The sequence below is a fragment of the Argopecten irradians genome, chromosome 1 (genome assembly GCF_041381155.1).
Source record: "Argopecten irradians isolate NY chromosome 1, Ai_NY, whole genome shotgun sequence".
NCBI lineage: Eukaryota > Metazoa > Mollusca > Bivalvia > Pectinida > Pectinidae > Argopecten > Argopecten irradians.
In genome coordinates, this window is record NC_091134.1 from 29,967,868 (window position 1) to 29,991,333 (window position 23,466).

The 23,466-nt window shown below is 36.3% G+C and overlaps 1 protein-coding gene and 2 long non-coding RNA genes across 6 annotated transcripts in view; 2 read left to right on the forward strand and 1 right to left on the reverse strand.

Moving 5' to 3' along the window:
* The first annotated feature begins 2,106 nt into the window (after window positions 1-2,106).
* LOC138323500 (uncharacterized) lies at window positions 2,107-8,197 on the forward strand. Of its 4 annotated transcripts, none has more exons than XR_011208551.1 (3): window positions 2,107-5,957; window positions 6,008-6,105; window positions 6,816-8,197. It is a non-coding gene; the product is annotated as an uncharacterized lncRNA (long non-coding RNA). The 4 variants fall into 4 exon arrangements; XR_011208552.1 differs by having other exon boundaries at window positions 2,107-5,859; XR_011208553.1 differs by lacking the exon at window positions 2,107-5,957 and having other exon boundaries at window positions 5,975-6,105; window positions 6,816-7,358; window positions 7,604-8,197.
* A 71-nt stretch (window positions 8,198-8,268) lies between these two features.
* LOC138310268 (uncharacterized) lies at window positions 8,269-8,902 on the forward strand. Its single transcript, XR_011206388.1, has 2 exons — window positions 8,269-8,397; window positions 8,447-8,902. It is a non-coding gene; the product is annotated as an uncharacterized lncRNA (long non-coding RNA).
* A 2,874-nt stretch (window positions 8,903-11,776) lies between these two features.
* LOC138323549 (uracil phosphoribosyltransferase homolog) overlaps window positions 11,777-23,466 on the reverse strand; it is a 32,938-nt gene continuing 21,248 nt past the window's right edge. The window contains exon 7 of the mRNA XM_069268232.1: window positions 11,777-17,033. Coding sequence (XP_069124333.1) covers window positions 16,927-17,033 — 107 coding nt within the window. The 3' untranslated portion in view covers window positions 11,777-16,926. The remainder of the gene's footprint in view (window positions 17,034-23,466) is intronic.

The following is a 23,466-nucleotide window of genomic DNA, read 5'->3' on the forward strand; positions in this document are numbered from 1 at the left end:
AAATTTGATATATATTTTTGCAATGTGTGTCGTCATGGTAATGTTTTGTAGATCGTACTCATCTCGTGGTACGCTTCTCTAGATATATTGAATGAATCAAGAATGTAGAGCAATGTATTTACCTCATCAATATCACTTTTTGACAGTTCATTCTCATCATTCTCTTCATTTGCTTCCTCCTTTTCAAATAAATTGAAAATTTCCTCTTTACCATGTCTGTTGACTATGACAGCGACAGGTTTTACACCCCTATCAGTTAAAAATTTTAATGCATCTTTACACATGTCCTTTTCAAGTTTCCTACGCTTTGATTGTGCTGATGCTGAACATTCCATAAAAGGTTTCCGTTTTTGATTAGGGGTTGTTTTACATGCTGACCTACATGAACTAGTAGCTGGTACGTTAGCCTTACTTTGGTTTTCAGCAAAATACTTCTTCCCTTCATTTGCATTTTTCACAAATTCAACAAATTTTTTCTCCACATCTTGTTTTTCCTGTTCTAACTTGACTATCTTTTGCTTGAATAAGTTGCTTTGCTCAGCAATTTTTATTTCACATTCATGTCTTTGGATTGGTACCATCCAGGAGTACTTTGATAAGGAAATACCGTGCAAAAATCTCTTAAACTGTATACCACCTTTGGACTTGGCACGCAACCCACTTTGTTTCAGTCGATACAGTTCAACTCTTAGAATATTTAAATCTTTCTCTGTTGCTTCAAAAGAAAGTGTCATTTCATCTTCAAGTACTTGTTTGAACTTCAACACATTTTTTAAATTCAAGACATCATGCCAAAAGTGTTTTTGCAAGATTTTGAAGAGCAGATCTCTTGAGATAATAACCATTTTTAAAAGTTACAAATTAATCAATATGATAAATTGATAAGGCCTCAAAATATCTAAATAAATGTGTACATGTAGGTTGCATTAAATCAAAATCTTATGTTTTAGATACAAATACCTCAAAACAATTTGCAACAGTCTTACAAAATATCTCTATTCAGCAGGTTTTCCAGATTTCCTCTGTTTCCTGGCATCCTCACAAATGTGAACACCAATTCATATCCCCTGTCAAGAAAGTGGGTATCCATGTGATCAGGATAGACAATGAAGTCTTCAATGTCAGTCCGTTTGTTTAACCAGTTCTTCACAGTTTCAGTTTTTATGAAAAAAATGGTCTCCGTTTTGATTGATTACTCTGTAGTCCCAACCAACTCCCAATATCCTTTCAAAGTCTTGGCGCTTTTCTATTTTTGTATATCGTTTTACCATGACAAACTTTGAATACTGTACCAGCAGCTTGTATATTTGAAAATTTGTCTGGCTCAATAAACTGTCTGATAGTGACTTTGCTGTCTAGTTTTGTGGCCCAAAATATATATACCTGTGCCCCCTTGAATAAAAGGGTGCGTATATAAATAGCAACGGCACTGGGCCATTTTTTTGCAAGATCACAGCAAGCTTAAGGAAAAGACAACTTTTCAAGGCAATGATCAACCCAGTTAACAATATCAAATGATATCCATGTTTTTTCCTTGCTCTGGACACCCCCTCCCCCAAGGCGCCGTCGCTACGCACCCTCATTCAAGGAAACACATTTATTAGTACCCCGACCCCCTGCTCCGAGCCTTCCTTTAGGAGGTGTAGGGGGATAATGAATTATTATACTGCTGAGATATATTATCGGGACTATAAATCCTGCATTTGTTTCCCCCTACTCTTTGGATTAATTAAGACAGTCAAGTTTTCAATGAAGATACATGTTTCTAACATTCTGTAACTTCATTTGGGTCAATTTTATTGCATATTTTGCAGGTTACTTACCCGTGTAATGAACCAAAAACTCCCCTTTAGACTCTTTTAATACTTAGACTGGATAATACCCTGGCTTCCAGGTACCAGTACTTGTCCTGCTAGGCCTACCTCTGGGTATGGACACACTGTTCAGCTCTCTGTGATAAGACGATATAAAACAAAACTATTTAAAAATGTCAGATAACATGCATGTGGTGTTTGGGTGGGGTTAATGTTGTAATGGCCTAACAACTGTGTCAATCGATGCTTATATGTTGAAATTGGGGGGGGGGGGAAGAGGAGGGTTAATCCCCCACCACAGGGACGGTGGTGTGTGGAGGGGCGGGCGGATTGATGAATCTACACATGAGATGCGATGTTCTTGTATTTTTTCGTATTTCAACAAAAAATAAATACGAAAAATGGTATAGCTCGATAAATTCTTTTCCTGTGTTTATAGCCTACTGGGTGTGTATTTCTTTGACCGGCTGAATTTTCCGTCTGCACCACTAATTATCGCTTCACAACAATATAACATAATACCATAAAGATAGAAACACTATGTGTACTTACCCATACAAACTCACCGGTGTATCTTCCATTCTTCGCTTGATAGGCCTTCCCGGCCTTAAGTTCATACCGATCGCCGCCATGCTTGCTAAACTTCCTTTTTGGCGCGAAAAGATTATCAGGACCGTTAACTCTGTTGGGAAAGTTCAACTATCTTCTGATATGTGATGGTACCTGGCTCTCTGTTCTTGTAATTTTTCTTTATGAATCGTATACCTCTATTTTGTATACGTTCCAGTCTATCTATGTCACCTTGTTGATATGGATTCCAGATTGTTACTCCATATTATAGGATGGGTCGAAGTAAGGTGATATAGGCTGTTCTTCTGCATAGTTCCAGAACATTTCTTAGGTTTCTTCTCAGAAAGCCGAGTGTTGTGTTGGCTTTCCTGCAGACTCCGTTGATGTGTAGGCTCCATTTCAGGCCGTTAGATTTCTGGAGTCCTAAGTATGGATTGTTCTTTACCTCCTGTAGTATGTGTTTGTTTAGCTCATAAAATCTTTGGGAGCGCTTGTTTATGCTCAGGATGTAACATTTTTTGGCGTTAAATCTCATGCCCCAGTTATTTGCCCATAACAGGATAGCATGAAATACCAAAATTCCTTGAAATGGACACATTTAATCAATGTTAAATACTTCTGGTGCATACATTTCTTCATAGTTATGTAATTTCAACACTTACTTGACTTCAAAACATAGGTTGGTTATAGTAAGTTTCAGAAAAATACGAAACTAAAAGCAAGATACTATATATGACTATAGTCCGTTTCAGGAAAAAAAACCCATATAAAAATGGTTTCAAATAACGGCGCCCCCACCCTCGGTCAATTACCCGCGCCCGGCGCCCTTATTAGGAAAAATACGGTAAGTTTCCTTGAATTTAAATTGCAAAGCACACCATGATGTTTTGTTCACCGAGACGTATGTGCCAAAATGCTTTCTTAACGTCCAGTTTACTGAATACACAGGAATTATTCAACTTTGGTAACACGTCATCAAGTGTTGGTAGTTTAAAGTGTTCTCTTTGTAGCGCCATGTTTAATACTTTATGGTCCAAACAGATCCTAAGCTTTCCGTTTGACTTATGGGCCACAGCCATTTCACTTACTCATGGTGTTGGTTTGGTAATAGGTACCAAAATCTGTCTGTACTAAATTGTCTAATTCAGACTTGACTTGTTCCTGAAGTGAAATTGGTAGTTTTCTAAAGGTAGAACTTTAGTTTTTACCTCAGGGTCAAGTGTAAGAGTTGCCTCCCCTAGGTCACAGTTGATGATTCCACTTTTCCAATGAACTGTTCATTGTTTACAGTTACTAGACCCAATCCTTGTATGGATCTTAAACCAAAAAAATTCTGTAATCTATTACTGACGACTACAAATTGCACAGAAAGTCCCTCTTCTGGTTTTGGATTTGTGACCATGAGTTCTGTCTCTCCCAATGGTTTGAGTGTACTCTCATTAAACATGTGTAGGGTGAGAGTTGTTGGCTGAACTTGTTCTCTCCGAACATACCGTTGGTTGATAGTATTCACATCATCTCCACTGTTTAGCTGCAATTTCACAGAATTTTCATTCACAGTCATTGAAGCAGTAATTATGGTCTTACTCTCTCGCGACAGAGTGTAACCACTGGTCGTTTCCATCATCATCGAAATCACAGTTTTCCTCCACACTGACAACATGAAGATTTTTAGGGCGAGCTTACTCTCGTCCTATTGTTTTCCTTGTCGGGTGTGGAGTCTGTGTACATCAACTATGCGCAGGGTCCAACTGCGCACGTGATACTGGAAGTCACTGTCTTATACTGTTTAATAGATTTTGCCTTGATTTAGTGACACCAATCTTTCAAAAATAAGATTTATTAAAAAGAAAAACAGCTTTTTCTCAGAAAGTACAGAAGGGATCTGTCTCTTTCAATGTAATTTCCCCTTAGGCCCTAGTTGTACATATTGCATTTTGGGACTGATAGATCTACAATATTCCATGACTGACCGCCATCTTGGATTTTAGTATTTGAAGTTTTTTACCACTATTTCTGAGAAAATTACTGAAGGAATCTGTCTCAAATTTTTTATGTAGGTTCCCCTTGGACTCTAGTTGTGCATATTGTATTCAGCGAGACAAAGGTCTTCAATATGGCCGACTGGCCGCCATCTTGAATTTTGATTGTAAAGTTTGAAAAGCAGAGACATAGATCATTTTTTGGTGGTCGCCAAGATCCCTCTGAAATCTCTTGTAATTATAAAATTTTAAAATATAATATGTTAAACGTTTGGTAATTGCACTTTTAGCTTTGCATGTAGCTATAGAAAGAAAAACCTCAGATGTGTTTTGCACTTTATTTGTTTGATTTTAGATTCATATGAAGGTTTGATATGTACACATTTGGTAGTGTAGGTAACATTTTATTTGATGTGAACGATATACCAAATCATGTGTATTGGAGAAAAACTCCTAAAGGATGCTGTGTATGGCTAAAATAGCTATTTGATAATAAATACTGTTCTGTAAACAAATATATTATGCTCTTACTGATAATTGTGCAATCATTTACAAATTATTTCAATCTGTTCGATCTTTCTTGTGATATAATACAAAAATCTGTGTCTGGTGAAGATTAAGTGGGTAGAAATCATTGTAAATTTTTACATTGTGCTTATGAAATGTGAAGGTGCTGAAGAAGATTTTGAGATTTTAATCTTACCTCTCCTGGAGGATCCAGCTCTACAAGAGTTGTCTATGTGCAGCTTTTTTCAATGTTTGCTTACAAAATGTCATGTTGTTGGTATTTGAAAATAATCTGAAACTTTCAGACCATTAAATATATCATGTTGTTTCGGACTAAAAATCTTCATCTGTCAGTTGGTGATATAGTCACTGGTATGTTATCTAGACAGGAGTATAAGGTCAGTTGGTGGTATACTCACTGGTATGTTATCTAGACAGGAGTATAAGGTCAGTTGGTGGTATACTCACTGGTATGTTATCTAGACAGGAGTATAAGGTCAGTTGGTGGTATACTCACTGGTATGTTATCTAGACAGGAATATAAGGTCAGTTGGTGGTATAGTCACTGGTATGTTATCTATACAGGAGTGTAAGGTCGGTTGGTGATATACTCACTGGTATGTTATCTAGACAGGAGTATAAGGTCAGTTGGTGATATACTCACTGGTATGTTATCTAGACAGGAGTATAAGGTCAGTTGGTGATATACTCACTGGTATGTTATCTAGACAGGAGTATAAGGTCAGTTGGTGATATACTCACTGGTATGTTATCTAGACAGGAGTATAAGGTCAGTTGGTGATATACTCACTGGTATGTTATCTAGACAGGAGTATAAGGTCAGTTGGTGATATACTCACTGGTATGTTATCTAGACAGGAGTATAAGGTCAGTTGGTGGTATACTCACTGGTATGTTATCTAGACAGGAGTATAAGGTCAGTTGGTGGTATACTCACTGGTATGTTATCTAGACAGGAGTATAAGGTCAGTTGGTGGTATACTCACTGGCATGTTATCTAGACAGGAGTATAAGGTCAGTTGGTGATATACTCACTGGTATGTTATCTAGACAGGAGTATAAGGTCAGTTGGTGGATATACTCACTGGCGTGTTATCTATACAGGAGTGTAAGGTCAGTTGGTGGTATAGTCACTGGTATGTTATCTAGACAGGAGTATAAGGTCAGTTGGTGGTATAGTCACTGGTATGTTATCTAGACAGGAGTATAAGGTCAGTTGGTGATATACTCACTGGTATGTTATCTAGACAGGAGTATAAGGTCAGTTGGTGGTATACTCACTGGTATGTTATCTAGACAGGAGTATAAGGTCAGTTGGTGGTATACTCACTGGTATGTTATCTAGACAGGAGTATAAGGTCAGTTGGTGGTATACTCACTGGTATGTTATCTAGACAGGAGTATAAGGTCAGTTGGTGATATACTCACTGGTATGTTATCTAGACAGGAGTATAAGGTCAGTTGGTGGTATACTCACTGGTATGTTATCTAGACAGGAGTATAAGGTCAGTTGATATACTCACTGGTATGTTATCTATACAGGAGTGTAAGGTCAGTTGGTGATATACTCACTGGTATGTTATCTAGACAGGAGTATAAGGTCAGTTGGTGATATACTCACTGGCGTGTTATCTAGACAGGAGTATAAGGTCAGTTGGTGATATACTCACTGGTATGTTATCTAGACAGGAGTGTAAGGTCAGTTGGTGATATACTCACTGTGTTATCTAGACAGGAGTATAAGGTCAGTTGGCAGTGGTATATACTCACTGGTATGTTATCTAGACAGGAGTATAAGGTCAGTTGGTGGTATACTCACTGGTATGTTATCTAGACAGGAGTATAAGGTCAGTTGGTGATATACTCACTGGATGTTATCTATGTATATCTAGTATTCACTGGAGTACTAAGGCAGTATAAGGTCAGTTGGTGGTATAGTCACTGGTATGTTATCTAGACAGGAGTATAAGGTCAGTTGGTGGTATACTCACTGGTATGTTATCTAGACAGGAGTATAAGGTCAGTTGGTGATATACTCACTGGTATGTTATCTAGACAGGAGTATAAGGTCAGTTGGTGGTATACTCACTGGTATGTTATCTAGACAGGAGTATAAGGTCAGTTGGTGGTATAGTCACTGGTATGTTATCTAGACAGGAGTATAAGGTCAGTTGGTGGTATAGTCACTGGTATGTTATCTAGACAGGAGTATAAGGTCAGTTGGTGGTATAGTCACTGGTATGTTATCTAGACAGGAGTATAAGGTCAGTTGGTGGTATACTCACTGGTATGTTATCTAGACAGGAGTATAAGGTCAGTTGGTGGTATATATAGTCACTGGTATGTTATCTAGACAGGAGTATAAGGTCAGTTGGTGGTATACTCACTGGTATGTTATCTAGACAGGAGTATAAGGTCAGTTGGTGGTATAGTCACTGGTATGTTATCTAGACAGGAGTATAAGGTCAGTTGGTGATATACTCACTGGTATGTTATCTAGACAGGAGTATAAGGTCAGTTGGTGGTATACTCACTGGTATGTTATCTAGACAGGAGTATAAGGTCAGTTGGTGATATACTCACTGGTGTGATATCTAGACAGGAGTATAAGGTCAGTTGGTGGTATACTCACTGGTATGTTATCTAGACAGGAGTATAAGGTCAGTTGGTGATATACTCACTGGTATGTTATCTAGACAGGAGTATAAGGTCAGTTGGTGGTATAGTCACTGGTATGTTATCTAGACAGGAGTATAAGGTCAGTTGGTGGTATACTCACTGGCGTGTTATCTAGACAGGAGTATAAGGTCAGTTGGTGGTATACTCACTGGTATGTTATCTAGACAGGAGTATAAGGTCAGTTGGTGGTATAGTCACTGGTATGTTATCTAGACAGGAGTATAAGGTCAGTTGGTGGTATAGTCACTGGTATGTTATCTAGACAGGAGTATAAGGTCAGTTGGTGGTATAGTCACTGGTATGTTATCTAGACAGGAGTGTAAGGTCAGTTGGTGATATACTCACTGGTATGTTATCTAGACAGGAGTATAAGGTCAGTTGGTGGTATACTCACTGGCGTGTTATCTAGACAGGAGTATAAGGTCAGTTGGTGGTATACTCACTGGTATGTTATCTAGACAGGAGTATAAGGTCAGTTGTTGATATAGTCACTGGTATGTTATCTAGACAGGAGTATAAGGTCAGTTGGTGGTATAGTCACTGGTATGTTATCTAGACAGGAGTATAAGGTCAGTTGGTGGTATAGTCACTGGTATGTTATCTAGACAGGAGTGTAAGGTCAGTTGGTGATATATACTCACTGGTATGTTATCTAGACAGGAGTATAAGGTCATGGTGTCAGTTGGTGATATACTCACTGGCGTGTTATCTAGACAGGAGAATAAGGTCAGTTGGTGGTATACTCACTGGTATGTTATCTAGACAGGAGTATAAGGTCAGTTGGTGATATACTCACTGGTATGTTATCTAGACAGGAGTATAAGGTCAGTTGGTGATATACTCACTGGCGTGTTATCTAGACAGGAGTATAAGGTCAGTTGGTGATATACTCACTGGTATGTTATCTAGACAGGAGTATAAGGTACTGTAAACATGGATATTTTTGTGAGTACTTAATTTCGTGATTCCCATGCATAACATTTTCACTGTGTTGTTATTTTTGCAATAGATACATTTTTATACATTGAACAACAAAGTTGATACATGATGTACAAAATAGTCTTCACCTTCAGAGGCATAGACATGTGTACATCGTTTGTCAGGAACTCAACAAATTAACCAAGTATGTACCGTATGATTTCATGATTTATTATTGATCTTAAAAATGTACATTTGTAATTTAGGTATGATACAATCGAAGTAAATGTTAATGTAATCATTCAGACAGCTGGTCTAATATTTTATGTATTGATTTGGAAATACAAGCTAAAGTGTGTTTCTAAACATGTAAGATATTACTGAATTTCCAATAAAATAGGAAGTGATCTACATATGTTGTTGTGTTAATTGGTTTACACGATTCATACTGATCAGGACCTACCAAAGTCATCCTGGTGATGATACATGTATATATACATAAGTGTTTGTTTTATTGTATAGTGGCTTCATTTTATAGGTGGTTTATTTTTCTCTCCTACGAAATGCATTTGCGGGGGATTTTATATTGGGCTCCATCCATCTGTCCGTCCGAGATTCTTTTCCAGACTTTGACTCAAAAACTGTTCAACGCAGTTCCTTGATACTTTCTATATACATCAGACAAGTGCCCTTGTTGTGCATTTTGCTGTTACAGATCTTCCATTTTGGGAATTTTTTCCATTAACATATAAACTTAGTCAGAATTACCAAATTACTATTTCCTATTGTTTCTGGACTATAACTCCAAAACAATTTAACCCAGCTCCATGAAAATTTCTGGATATATCAGACAAGTGCCCTAGTTGTGCCTTTTGCTCTTGCAGACCTTCAATTTTTGGAAGGTCGGCAATAGCAAAATGCACAACTAAGGTACTTTTCTGATGTATACAGAAAGTTTCATGGAGCTGTGTTGAACGTTTTTTGAGTCATAGCCTGGAAAATGATCTCTGACGGACAGACAAACGGAGCCAAAAACAATATCCCTGGCAAATGCGTTTCGCAGGAGATAATAAATGTTCTAGATACTGTATTGTTTCTAATATTTGTGGGGGTTTAAATTTAGCTAAATTTGTGGATACACTCAATTTCGTGAAGTTTAATAACTTGAGAAATGTACCAAACTCATGGTTTTTGTGTCGCCTGCAATGCAAGGGTGACACTAAGTTATCACTATGTCGGCGGCGTCCGGGAAACGGTTTCCGTGTGATAACTTACCGGTAAGTATTGATTGTCCGATTTCAACCAAATTTGGTTTATTGCTTTATATCAATGAGATTTCGAATGAGTTCGATAATGGTCGAAATCCGTCAATATTTGCAAGAGTTACGGGACTTTAAAATCGTCTAAACAGATGCAGTGAATACTTGTGTAAAATGCGCATTTTTTCTGTGCAAAAATAAAATCTGAAGTTAGGGGTGCACAAGTAACATTCTTAGAGGCGGTTTAAAAATTTAATGGTGAAAAAAATCTGACATTCTGAGGGGCTGACGATTTATGAATGTCGAGGTACCGCTCTGTTTATGGTAGCCTTTTATATAATAAAAGCTATTGATGATTGTAAAAACAATACCTGACCTACTACAGTTTATTATCTAAGGCCAATTAAAGTGTTAAGCTATGACCACGATGTCTTGATTTCCATTTGACCCGAGAATTCAACGGCGACTGACTGAGAGCATGGCTTCTACCGACAGCAAGAGATGTATACCCTTGACATCTCCTAGTATAATGGGACGGTCACAACAAGTTACTTTGGCCGGGTCGATGTAGTAGTTTTTAAGGGAGAGAGACTGGAGAGCAAACATAACAGTCAGCCAGCTGTGATCATGAGTGACTGGCTAGCTGAGCTGTGGCTAGTTAGCTTAACCGATCTATATACATCATCAACAATGTGTCTGTATCTACTTAAAAAACAAAGATTTTATTCTTCAAATTGCATCAACACTTGAGTAAAGTACTATTATGTCTTTATGAAGATATTTTAATGAATCTTCATATTTCTAGTAAAATTGCGCATGAAAAATCCTAAAGCATATAGATCTAGCAGTGCTCCTTACGTAGGGACCGCCCAGTTGTGGGGCCGTGTGCAAAACGTCAAAACACATGTGGGATTTATAAGATGCCTAAACTGACATATATTTAGGATTTTCAATAAGTGGTTTGAAATTTTATTGCTGCAGAACTAACAAGCTACAAGGTTAGTGACATTTTTAACCGTACTTTTATATATAATTAGCCATCAGCTTGGATCTGGTAACGTAGTGAGTTCACTTCCAATGTGGTTATCGCAAGCCAACATATCTGCTATTCGATTGCTCTTTAAAGTTTGTAAATTATCTGAAACACACTAATTACTTGTCACAATTTTAAGGAACTAGATATATATAATCTTTTCAAATATTTCTGATATATTCCTGTGTAATATCTCAAGAACGTGGGCGGAGTATGACGCACCGCCGATGTTATGGACATCTGCAAAATATTTCACAGTTTCAGGTTACGATGGCCAATAAAAGGAAAGAAACACAATGCGATTTTAGTATATTATTTCTTCTAAATACAACATTTGATTGTACAAGTTGTCAAGCATTTAATGGGAATGTTTTGCATTGAAATTGCCACTTTTATACATCAATTTTCACTATTTTCAGCCCCAAAAAGTACCTGCGCAAAGTACACTGGTGCGCAAGTTACACTAGTTTTTACGGTAAATCCATGGTTTCCGCTCGATAACTTAAATCTTTGTTGTCCAATTTCAACCAAATTATATGAATTGTTTTATATCAATGAGATCTTAGATGGGTTGGATACTGGTCAAAATCCATCAATATATGCAAGAGTTATGGGACTTGATAACTTCACCTAATTATAAGCAATATTTTCAACCGTAAATAACTATTTTTTGTGATGCTGTGCAGGCGACACATCCACTTCTGTGGAATTCTTGTACATATTATATATAGCTTGTAAACTAAACGATTTCAAAGGCTACTATTATAATTTGCAAAATTAAACCCCTGCGATTAATGCTAAAATAATAAATCGCGAAATTTTACACCCGCAAAATGTAACTATACAGTACTCAGAATTTTTAAATGTCACTTACGGGCCAAAATACACTTCGTAACTTGTAAGTGCTTGTTAAAACAGACAAATGATGCTGTTCTCTCATTGATAAACAAGGATTTGAAATTCCAACAGGTTATAACAAAATAAGAAAATGTGTAATTTTGACAATATTTTATTGTCATCATGGTCAACAGGCAACACAATAATTACATTTACAATGTAATGATGCTAACATAATAGTATTCACAGAAACATCAGCATTTTATCCCATATGTTTAACGCTAGGATCTAAGAAATTAAAATGCAATATCATCTTATATACAAAGCTTGAGATTCAAGTCAAATCTACAAACTCTCTACCCTTATAACAAGAGTAATAATTAATGCCTCTGCTCTAGACTAAAAACTAAAGCTATTTAAACAATTCTCCTTTATAAGGTTCAGAATAATTCTTGAATAGAAAAAAAAACTTTGGGATGACAAATCCAAGAGATGCTAAACTAAATACAAATCCTCAATGATATCACGGCAGCAGTCTAAACAAATGTATAATTTAATACAGAAAAGCATGCCTGATTAACTCTGTGATCCCCGTTCCAGATAGGTTTTCCTTAAGTCACTCAAAACACATCCTAAACATGATGAATGTTACAAATGGCAGCATTAAAGAGAGCAAGTTAAACTGTTACAAATAACCATGGAGATCATACATAGTTACAACTAACCATGGAGATCGTACATAGTTACAACTAACCATGGAGATCGTACATAGTTACAACTAACCATGGAGATCGTACATAGTTACAACTAACCATGGAGATCGTACATAGTTACAACTAACCATGGAGATCATACGTAAAACATTAATATAAGAACTTTGTTGAGTTATTTTGATTGGCCTTGAAGGAGGCTTGGTTTGATTGTCAAATATCAAACAAAAATATCTTTAGGAACACTTATACCCTCATGACAGTTCACGAGTCACTTATACCCTCATGACAGTTCACGGGTATCTTATACGTAATCAGGTACATGTATTTCTTGACTTGTGATGATGTAGTAAAATGGAATACAGCTATTTAATTGTCCAGATCACCAGATCAAACATTCTCTACAGTACACCATTCTTATACATTTTTCCCCAATTTGGAGTTTCAAAATTATTTTGAGAGAAGAAATATTCTTGGTAAAATCTAACCACAAAAATAAGCACAAATAGTTCAAATTACATGGTGCCTGTTTTACATAATGCTGTTCTTACAGAATAAAAACAACCAACAATTATTAATACACCAAGCTTTAGCAGTCTTTGTGTCTCAGACTGATACAATCATATGTAACAAACTATACTTACAACATCTTGTAAACACATTGCTGAATATCATATATTAGTATATAAGCAAATGAATAATTCAAAATTGATGATAAAAGTGAAAAATACTTGAATATCTTAACATGATCAATCTTTCGTACAATAACCACGTTTTCTTCAGTTTGTTTACACATATTTAGAAAATAAAACATTTCTAACATCTAAGCTTTTCCTATGAAATTGTTACTAAGTCTTGTAAATTGATTTCAATTTTGACAAAAAGACATAAATAATGAATAAATTTGTACGTATACAAGAAATTAAATTCTGTGCTAAAATTTGTTCCCAGCAGGTCTCCTGCAGAAACCTTCAATTTTACCACACAAACAGCAATATCAGTATACTGGTAAACATTACGGTAACTGGTTCATACCTCTACATTACTGGTAAACATTACCGTAAGTGGTTCATACCTCTACATTACTGGTACACATTATAGTAACTGGTTCACATATCTACATTACTGGTATACATTAAGGTAACTGGTTCACATATCTACATTACTGGTAAACATTACGGTAACTGGTTCATATATCTACATTATTAGTATACATTGTGGTAACTGGTTCACATATCTACATTGCTGGTATACATTACAGTAACTGGTTCACATATCTACATTGCTGGTATACATTACAGTAACTGGTTCATACCTCTACATTACTGGTATACATTATGGTAACTGGTCTGGTTCATACCTCTACATTACTGGTACACATTAAGGTAACTGGTTCACATATCTACATTACTGGTAAACATTACGGTAACTGGTTCATACATCTACATTATTGGTATACATTATGGTAACTGGTTCACATATCTACATTACTGTTGTAAATTACAGTAACTGGTTCATACCTCTACATTACTGGTATACATTACGGTAACTGGTTCATACCTCTACATTTCTGGTATAAATTATGGTAACTGGCCCAGTTCATATCTCTACATTACTGGTATGCATGTTCTATATACATATTTGTATTATCCAATTTTTATTCAAAGAAAACTTTTTATTTGCTAATTACGCACCTTCATTTTCAATGCATTTGTAAATCTGTATGTAAGCTAATGGCTAAGTAATACCCTTTACCCCTTTATCCATGACAAGAGCAGCAAAATTTTCCTCCATTTTGTTTTTATGCTAACAGTTACTGTGTTTTTATGTTTTAACTTATTGAAGCATAAGATATTCAAATTATATTTTAGTTTTTTTGAAAGATGCTACACTGCCGATGAATGGTAATTTCTATCTATTAATAACAGGAGCAAATGAATGAGTATACACAAATTCTTTACCATGTATATTTTTTCTGTTCATTATCCATATGAATACACGATTAAACATTGACAAAATGACAAATATTGCTTATGCTCTATCGGCGATGGAGCATCTTAACAATATATAATTAATGAAGTATGAATAAAATTAATCAAGAGAAATTTCCCTATTGTAGACAACAGATTCCAGTATACTCACAAGGGGTTATAATAACTTCACTGCATATTTTGGTTGAATGGTAGATACTACTGCTAATATTCTGCTTGCATGGTAAATATTGAAGATTGAGAAGACAGATATGGAATGACATCAGTTTATAGCCATATTTTCAAAATCAAGTCCTGATCCTTTTTCTTAACTATTTACTATAACATATTTGTGAAATCAAAAGTGCGAATGATTAAAGTTATGATATTGTTACTGCTGTCTCCCTCAAATAGAAAAACAATGTAATTTGCTACATTTGTCAAATATCCGAAATAATGTTTGAAATGACCACTGGGAATTTTCTGAGGGGATAATTCCTTTACCGTCTAGATCTGCCACGCGCGCATACTGCCAACTGCCATATGCTTTGAAATGCCCAGCTTGTTGATCTTGCCATTTTATTGACAAAGAAGGATATTTAAAACTTATTTTGGTTCTTTTAATTAATAATAGCAATTTTGTAACTTTTTTCATTCACACATCCAGTTTAACAAGTATAAAATTGTCACTCAATTTAGTAATTTTATTGTACACCTTTAAAAAAATCTCAATCTCCTGATTTAAAGATGCTCTAACGCTGACAAATAGTAATTATTCACTATTAAAAACAGGAGCAGACGATTTAGTATTTTTCTTCAGTTACAAAAGTTACTTACTTTACACCATTACCACCATTCAACAGTTTGAGCTTCTAATTTTACTTCAAGTTCAAAATATGAAAAATAATTAATTGCATCCCGAAAAAATTCCGTGCCACTATACCTATATGGAATGAAGTACTGATTGCGCTTGCACCAAAGGCAAAATAAAATATTTTATATCATTTTTTGTGTTAATTAGACATATATACATTGTATACACGATTAAACACCAATTACTGTTCAAATAATGAACATCATTTATGCTCTGTTGGCGGTGGAGCATCTTTAATATGTACTTATACATCATACCACCTTACATATTAATAAATTACAAAATATTCAAAAATGTCATTACACTACCAAATTCATACATTAACTCAGATCAAGATATCAGACCTACAGTGTATATGTTAGTACCAGAAGGTATTTTTTATATTTTCATGACTAGCATAATCAAACTAATGCAATCAAACCACATGTCATGACATTATGAAGCATTCTAGTGCTTAAGTTTTCACTGTTCAAAACTTAAAGGCGAATTATACAACAATTATCATTCGCATAATATGAAAAGTACTGAAAATTTAAGGAAAACTATATAATTTAACTTGTAAAGAATTCCGACTATAAGATAAAATTTGTTCAATGGAATCCACATGTACATAAACCTTCAACTAATGAAGTTCCCCTGTTGTTTTCCCTCAAAAGTGGGTAATTATGGTAATAAATCATGTAGTTTGTTTATTATTTATATTGCCCGCTTTTCAATATTACCTGAAAACAAATCCTCAGCAATGTTTATAAAGAGAACTGCAGCTGTAAGGTCATCTAAAATATTGGAGATAATCTGAAATAAATCCAAGTCAATGTTCACTTCAATTTTTACCGTATGTATATAAAGTATACTGTTAAAATCCTTGATAATATCCAATGGTACATTAAAACCTTTTATTAGAGGACAAACTACTCAGTGTCTTCAACATCTGATTCAATTGTAAGTAGCTATTACATCTGCATAGTAATTCTTGTTCAAAGTGGAAAAACAATTCCATTTAGTCCATAATTAGATTTTGAGAAATATTGTAAAGTTGTCCGTAATTAAATTTGAAATAACCTGAGGTAACTGGAATAGTCTGGAATTCTTTTTTCTAACCTTGAGCATTCATTTTCAACACCAATACATGGAGACAAAAATTTGAATTTATCTTTGACAACATACGACAAACAATCATGGCACGATGGGAAGTAACAAAGATATGGAAATTCACACACATTGTTCAAAACGGCCAGAACAGCCTAAGCTTACCTTGCAGATTTAGCACCTATTATCAATTTGTTCATGAAAATTCCAGAGACATGATTTGATAATTTGAACACAAATTTCTTCCAACTTTCATCAAAACATTTAGATGCGACATATTGTTATTGTGATGAAATCCTCAAAAATTTGTACATTGTTTAGATTCATGATCCGAAATGAAAAATTGATGTTCATTGCAGGTGATTTACTTGCTTATAAACCAACTTGTTTAAAGAAGTCTGTTTTTGTACACACCATTCTGGTTAATGTCCTGATACCAAACACAATCAATTAGGATATTAAAATGTTAAGTGCAGATCTAGATACTGGTAACTATTTGCTAAACCATGCCCAACTGCTTAAAGGAGGCTTTCTCTTACCAGAATTCTGCTAACAAGGTAAAGAGTTTTAGCTGGGAATAGAAAGAGTTCGGTTAAGTGTAATACGGTGAAGTCAATCTGGAGGCAAACTGGATGAGGAGTGAAGATTTGGCGATGAAGACATCTACTCTGTACCAAAATACTTCTGGCCAAAATGATTTGGTGCCACAGGATGGACTTCTGATGTGAAGACATTCATCTCAGGAAAGGCGTTCCGCACTGCTTTGGCAGCTGTTTATAACAACAAAAATGGTACAATGTATCTATGGTAACGTCTATGAACTACAAACATATACTACACATACCTGGTATCATTACTTTTATTCAATACCTTATATTTGATTATCTTGATCTAAGCATGACAAAACTGCATAAAAATAAGTATGATAACAAAAAATCATTCTCATGTATGCCACCAAATTTGCCATGTGACATCTACATCATACTAAAAATATATGTATGGAAATTTCAATCTTATATAACTACAATATTGGGATTCTGAGACAATGATAATGTATTATCACTTTCCAGTGATTGTAACATCATATCTTACAGCTCCATCAAATTAAAACATCACAATGGCTGGGACTAATTGTACTGATATGACTTCAATTTTGCTATCTTGTCTTAATGATAATAACTAAGATTAGGCAGTGCATGTCAAACTACGTCCGACATATCTGGGAAAACTGTCATTGGTCTGATTAGATGATTAGTATAGACCGATGAAATGCTTTTACATTCAAGGGAATAGATAGTTTTGCATGACTTAATCTCAATCCAGTTCCCCCCGTTCGCTTCTCCTTACATGCTTTCGCTGTATACCCTCTTTTCCAGTCACATTGCATTGCTTTCATAGCAAGTCTAAAACTGTTGATAAGTTATATTAATCAATTACAGTACCAGATATGTTTAAATGTTGAAGGTATGTGAAGTAACAATACAAACGACGGAGGTTATGAATGATTGGGAGCTAAATGTAACTTCAATATTGTATGTATATTAGCTTTTCAATTATTGAAGCATTAAAGGGAGGATTCAGTCTAAGAGTACATTAAAATTTGCATACAGATAGGAAACAAGCAAGTTGTAATATAAATTAGATAAGTTGGTTTTACTGTAATATGCCAGAAAATCCCACTGTAGTGAAATGTAGGTGAAACTCACTTGCTGTTTGCCATTACACATTGTGGTTGGACATCTTATATGCCGAACCCTGGCCCTTGCCAGTGTAGTAAAGATTTTTTTTTTTTTTTGTCTAGAACTACTCAAATCACTCTTACAGTAGTGTCTTTATATCATTAGGTGCATGTTCTTGTCTAAATATAATTTCACTAACTCCTCAGTGGTTATGTATTGCATTTGATTAACATACATGAGTTTGGTTCAGGTATGGGTACAGCATACATGTTGTACCTGCTTAATTGTATTGATCGACGATTTAGAATTTCAATGTTATTAATCAAAATACTTTACAGTGTTGTGGAATTGGTCAATATTTCTTGTTATATGTTTCATAAGGAATATAGAACAGTACATTTATGTTTTATTTTGCTTCGTGGTTATGTAAGAGAATTGCGCTCATTGAATTGTCCCTTTAAATACATTATTTACTGCTTAAAAAGATTTAATGTTTTTTTTTTATTAACCGAAGGTCAGGATGACCTATTGTCATCGTGTTTCGTCCGTCGTCGTGCGCCGTGCGCCGTCCGCCGTGCGCCGTGCGCCGTGCGCCGTGCGTCGTGCGTAAGACTATTTATACAAAAGCCTACTCCTCCTTAACCCTTGAGCGGATTACATCCATATTTGGTGTGAAACATCATTGGGGAAGGACAATCATATTTTATATAAATGAGCCTGGTCCGACCCCTTGGGGCTGAGGGGTGGGGCCCCAAAAGGGCAAATTTTCTTAATTTTAGCTTTAAAATCCTACTCCTCCTTCATCCTTGGATGGATTTCATCCATATTTGGTGTGAAACATCATTGGGGATGGACAATCATATTTTTATATAAATGAGCCTTGTCCGACCCCTAGGTCCTGAGGGTTGGGGCTCGAAATGGGGAAATTTTCTTCATTTTAGCTTTAAAATCCTACTTCTCTTTCATCCTTGGATGAAGTTTATCCATATTTGATGTGAAACATCATTGGGGAAACAATTATATTTTATATAAATGAGCGTGGTCCGACCCCTAGGGGCTGAGGGGTGGGGCCCCAAAAGGGCAAATTTTCTTAATTTAAGCTTTAAAATCCTACTCCTCTTTCATCCTTGGATGGATTTCATCCATATTTGGTGTGAAACATCGTTGGGGAAGGACAATCATATTTTATATAAATGAGCCTGGTCCGACCCCTAGGGGCAGAGGGGCGGGGCTCCAAAAGAGGAAATTTTCTTAATTTAAGCTTTAAAATCCTACTCCTCCTTCATCCTTGAATGGATTTCATCCATATTTGGTGTGAAACATCATTGGGGAAGGACAATCATATTTTATATAAATGAGCCTGGTCCGACCCCTTGGGGCTGAGGGGTGGGGCCCCAAAAGGGCAAATTTTCTTAGTTTTAGCTTTAAAATCCTACTCCTCCTTCATCCTTGGATGGATTTCATCCATATTTGGTGTGAAACATCGTTGGGGAAGAAGGACAATCATATTTTATATAAATGAGCCTGGTCCGACCCCTAGGGACAGAGGGACGGGGCCTAAAAAGGGGAAATTTTCTTAATTGAAGCTTAAAAATCCTACTAGTCCTTCATCCTTGGATGGATTTCATCCATATTTGGTGTGAAACATCATTGGGGAAGGACAATCGCATTTTATATATGAGTCTGGTCCGACCCCTAGGGGCTGAGGTGTGGGGCCCCAAAAGGGCAAATTTTCTTAATGTTAGCTGGCCCACTTCCTGTTTTCAGATTTTGGTCTCCAATCTCAATGAAAATTGGTCTATAGGGGTTTAAATTAATGCCGAACAACATGCAAACATTTTCATTAAGTCTTTGGTTTTCCAAGATGGCCGCTGGCCCACTTCCTGTTTTCAGGTTTCAGTCTCCAATCTCAAGGAAAATTGGTCTATAGGGGTTTTAATTGATTCTGAAGGGGAACTTTAGGTGAGGACAATCATATTTTATAAAGGACCGAGCTAAGACCCATGGGGATAGTATGGCGGATGTCCAAAATGGAAGCTTTGCTGAAATTTGGCTTTAAAATCCGTAAATGGGTTACAACCATATGTGGATGAAGGGCTACCAAGTTTGTTCAACGAATGACATTTACCTATTTCAGAAACTTACATATTCAACTAAGGAGTTCCTTGTATTGTTTATATTAATCGTTAACCAATACTTTATACTGTGACTTTGTTGTTTTGTGCAATGAGTCAGATGACCGTTAAGGCCCATGGGCCTCTTGTTTTATTAAGAAATGCTGCTAATGCGCAATTTGCTAAATGTAATTCTAATTTGCTAAAGAGGAAAAAAAACACTTTCGCAACTTTTGCCAAGGACGTAGTCACTTAGATGTGCTAAGCAAACTGGAAGGATAGCGTGAAACTCTAAACTTTGAAATTTTATCGTATCATTAAGTTTGGAAACTTTATTGCATTATTTAATATTGTTTAATAAAATATGAGAGATCTTTTGTAATTAGAACTTTTATCTACAAGAATAATTTTTGGTCAGGTAAAATCTTGTCTGGTCTGGTAAACATTTCTATTTCACCAGACCGATTGTCCAGTAAAGGTTGGAGAAGTTTGGCAGGCTCTGAGACACAAAACGTAAGCTTTTGACAGATGGCTGTACCATATATCATGTAACTGATATTTGTTCAGTTCTATCATCAGGAGTATTGAGAAGTACTGTCTACAACAACAAGCGTATCTATAAGAGGGCGACACTATTCACCGGTAGTTATAACCTGAGGGTGTTGTAAAGAGAGGGTGACACAATTCACCGGTAGTTATTACCTGAGGGTGTTGTAAAGAGAGGGTGACACAATTCACAGGTAGTTATTACATTAGGGTGTTGTAAAGAGAGGGTGACACAATTCACCAGTAGTTATTACCTGAGGATGTTGTAAAGAGAGGGTGACACAATTCACCTGTAGTTATTACATTAGGGTGTTGTAAAGAGAGGGTGACACAATTCACAGGTAGTAATTACCTGAGGGTATTGTAAAGAGAGGGTGACAGATGTACAGTTCACTTGTAGAAAATACCTGAGGGTGTTGTGTGGAGAGGGGTGACACAATTCACTTGGTAGTAATAAGAGGATGACACAATTTACCTGTAGTAATTACCTGATGGTGTTGTAAAGAGAGGGTGACACAGTTCACTTGTAGTAATTAACAGAGGGTGTTGTAAAGAGAGGGTGACAAAATTCACTTGTAGTAATTACCAGAGGGTGTTTTCACTTGTAGTAGTTACTTGAGGGTGTTGTAAAGAGAGAGTGACACAATTCACAGGTAGTAATTACCTGAGGGTATTGTAAAGAGAGGGTGACACATGTACAGTTCACTTGTAGAAAATACCTGAGGGTGTTGTGTGGAGAGGGTGACACAATTCACTTGGTAGTAATTAGAGGATGACACAATTTACCTGTAGTAATTACCTGATGGTGTTGTAAAGAGAGGGTGGCACAGTTCACTTGTAGTAATTAACAGAGGGTGTTGTAAAGAGAGTGTGACAAAATTCACTTGTAGTAATTACCAGAGGGTGTTTTCACTTGTAGTAGTTACTTGAGGGTGTTGTAAAGAGAGAGTGACACAATTCACTGGTAGTAATTACCTGATGGTGTTGTAAAGAGAGGGTGGCACAGTTCACTTGTAGTAATTAACAGAGGGTGTTGTAAAGAGAGAGTGTGTGACAAAATTCACTTGTAGTAATTACCAGAGGGTGTTTTCACTTGTAGTAGTTACTTGAGGGTGTTGTAAAGAGAGAGTGACACAATTCACCGGTAGTTATTACCTGAGGGTGTTGTAAAGAGAGAGTGACACAATTCACTGGTAGTAATTACCTGAGGGTGTTGTAAAGAGAGAGTGACACAATTCACTGGTAGTAATTACCTGAGGGTGTTGTAAAGAGAGAGTGACACAATTCACTGGTAGTAATTACCTGAGGGTGTTGTAAAGAGAGAGTGACACAATTCACTTGTAGTTATTACTTGAGGGTGTTGTAAAGAGAGAGTGACACAATTCACTGGTAGTTATTACCTGAGGGTGTTGTAAAGAGAGGGTGACACAATTCACTGGTAGTTATTACCTGAGGGTGTTGTAAAGAGAGGGTGACACAATTCACTGGTAGTTATTACCTGAGGGTGTTGTAAAGAGAGAGTGACACAATTCACTGGTAGTTATTACCTGAGGGTGTTGTAAAGAGAGAGTGACACAATTCACGGTAGTTATTACCTGAGGATGTTGTAAAGAGAGAGTGACACAATTCACTTGTAGTAGTTACTTGAGGGTGTTGTAAAGAGAGAGTGACACAATTCACTTGTAGTAGTTACCTTGAGGGTGTTGTAAAGAGAGAGTGACACAATTCACTGGTAGTTATTACCTGAGGTGTTGTAAAGAGAGAGTGACACAATTCACGTAGTTATTACCTGAGGATGTTGTAAAGAGAGGTGACACAATTCACCGGTAGTTATTACATTAGGGTGTTGTAAAGAGAGAGTGACACAATTCACCTGTAGTTATTACCTGAGGATGTTGTAAAGAGAGAGTGACACAATTCACTTGTAGTAGTTACTTGAGGGTGTTGTAAAGAGAGGTGACACAATTCACCGGTAGTTATTACCTGAGGATGTTGTAAAGAGAGAGTGACACAATTCACCGGTAGTTATTACCTGAGGGTGTTGTAAAGAGAGAGTGACACAATTCACAGGTAGTTATTACATGAGGGTGTTGTAAAGAGAGGTGACACAATTCACAGGTAGTTATTACATTGAGGGTGTTGTAAAGAGAGGTGACACAATTCACAGGTAGTTATTACATTAGGGTGTTGTAAAGAGAGGGTGACACAATTCACAGGTAGTTATTACTTAGGGTGTTGTAAAGAGAGGGTGACACAATTCACTGGTAGTTATTACCTGAGGGTGTTGTAAAGAGAGGGTGACACAATTCACTGGTAGTTATTACCTGAGGGTGTTGTAAAGAGAGAGTGACACAATTCACAGTAGTTATTACATTAGGGTGTTGTAAAGAGAGAGTGACACAATTCACAGGTAGTTATTACATTAGGGTGTTGTAAAGAGAGGGTGACACAATTCACAGGTAGTTATTACATTAGGGTGTTGTAAAGAGAGAGGTGACACAATTCACTGGTAGTTATTACCTGAGGGTGTTGTAAAGAGAGGTGACACAATTCACCGGTAGTTATTACCTGAGGGTGTTGTAAAGAGAGGGTGACACAATTCACCTGTAATTATTACATTAGGGTGTTGTAAAGAGAGGGTGACACAATTCACCGGTAGTTATTACCTGAGGGTGTTGTAAAGAGAGGGTGACACAATTCACAGGTAGTTATTACATTAGGGTGTTGTAAAGAGAGGGTGACACAATTCACTGGTAGTTATTACATTAGGGTGTTGTAAAGAGAGGGTGACACAATTCACCGGTAGTTATTACATTAGGGTGTTGTAAAGAGAGGGTGACACAATTCACCGGTAGTTATTACAT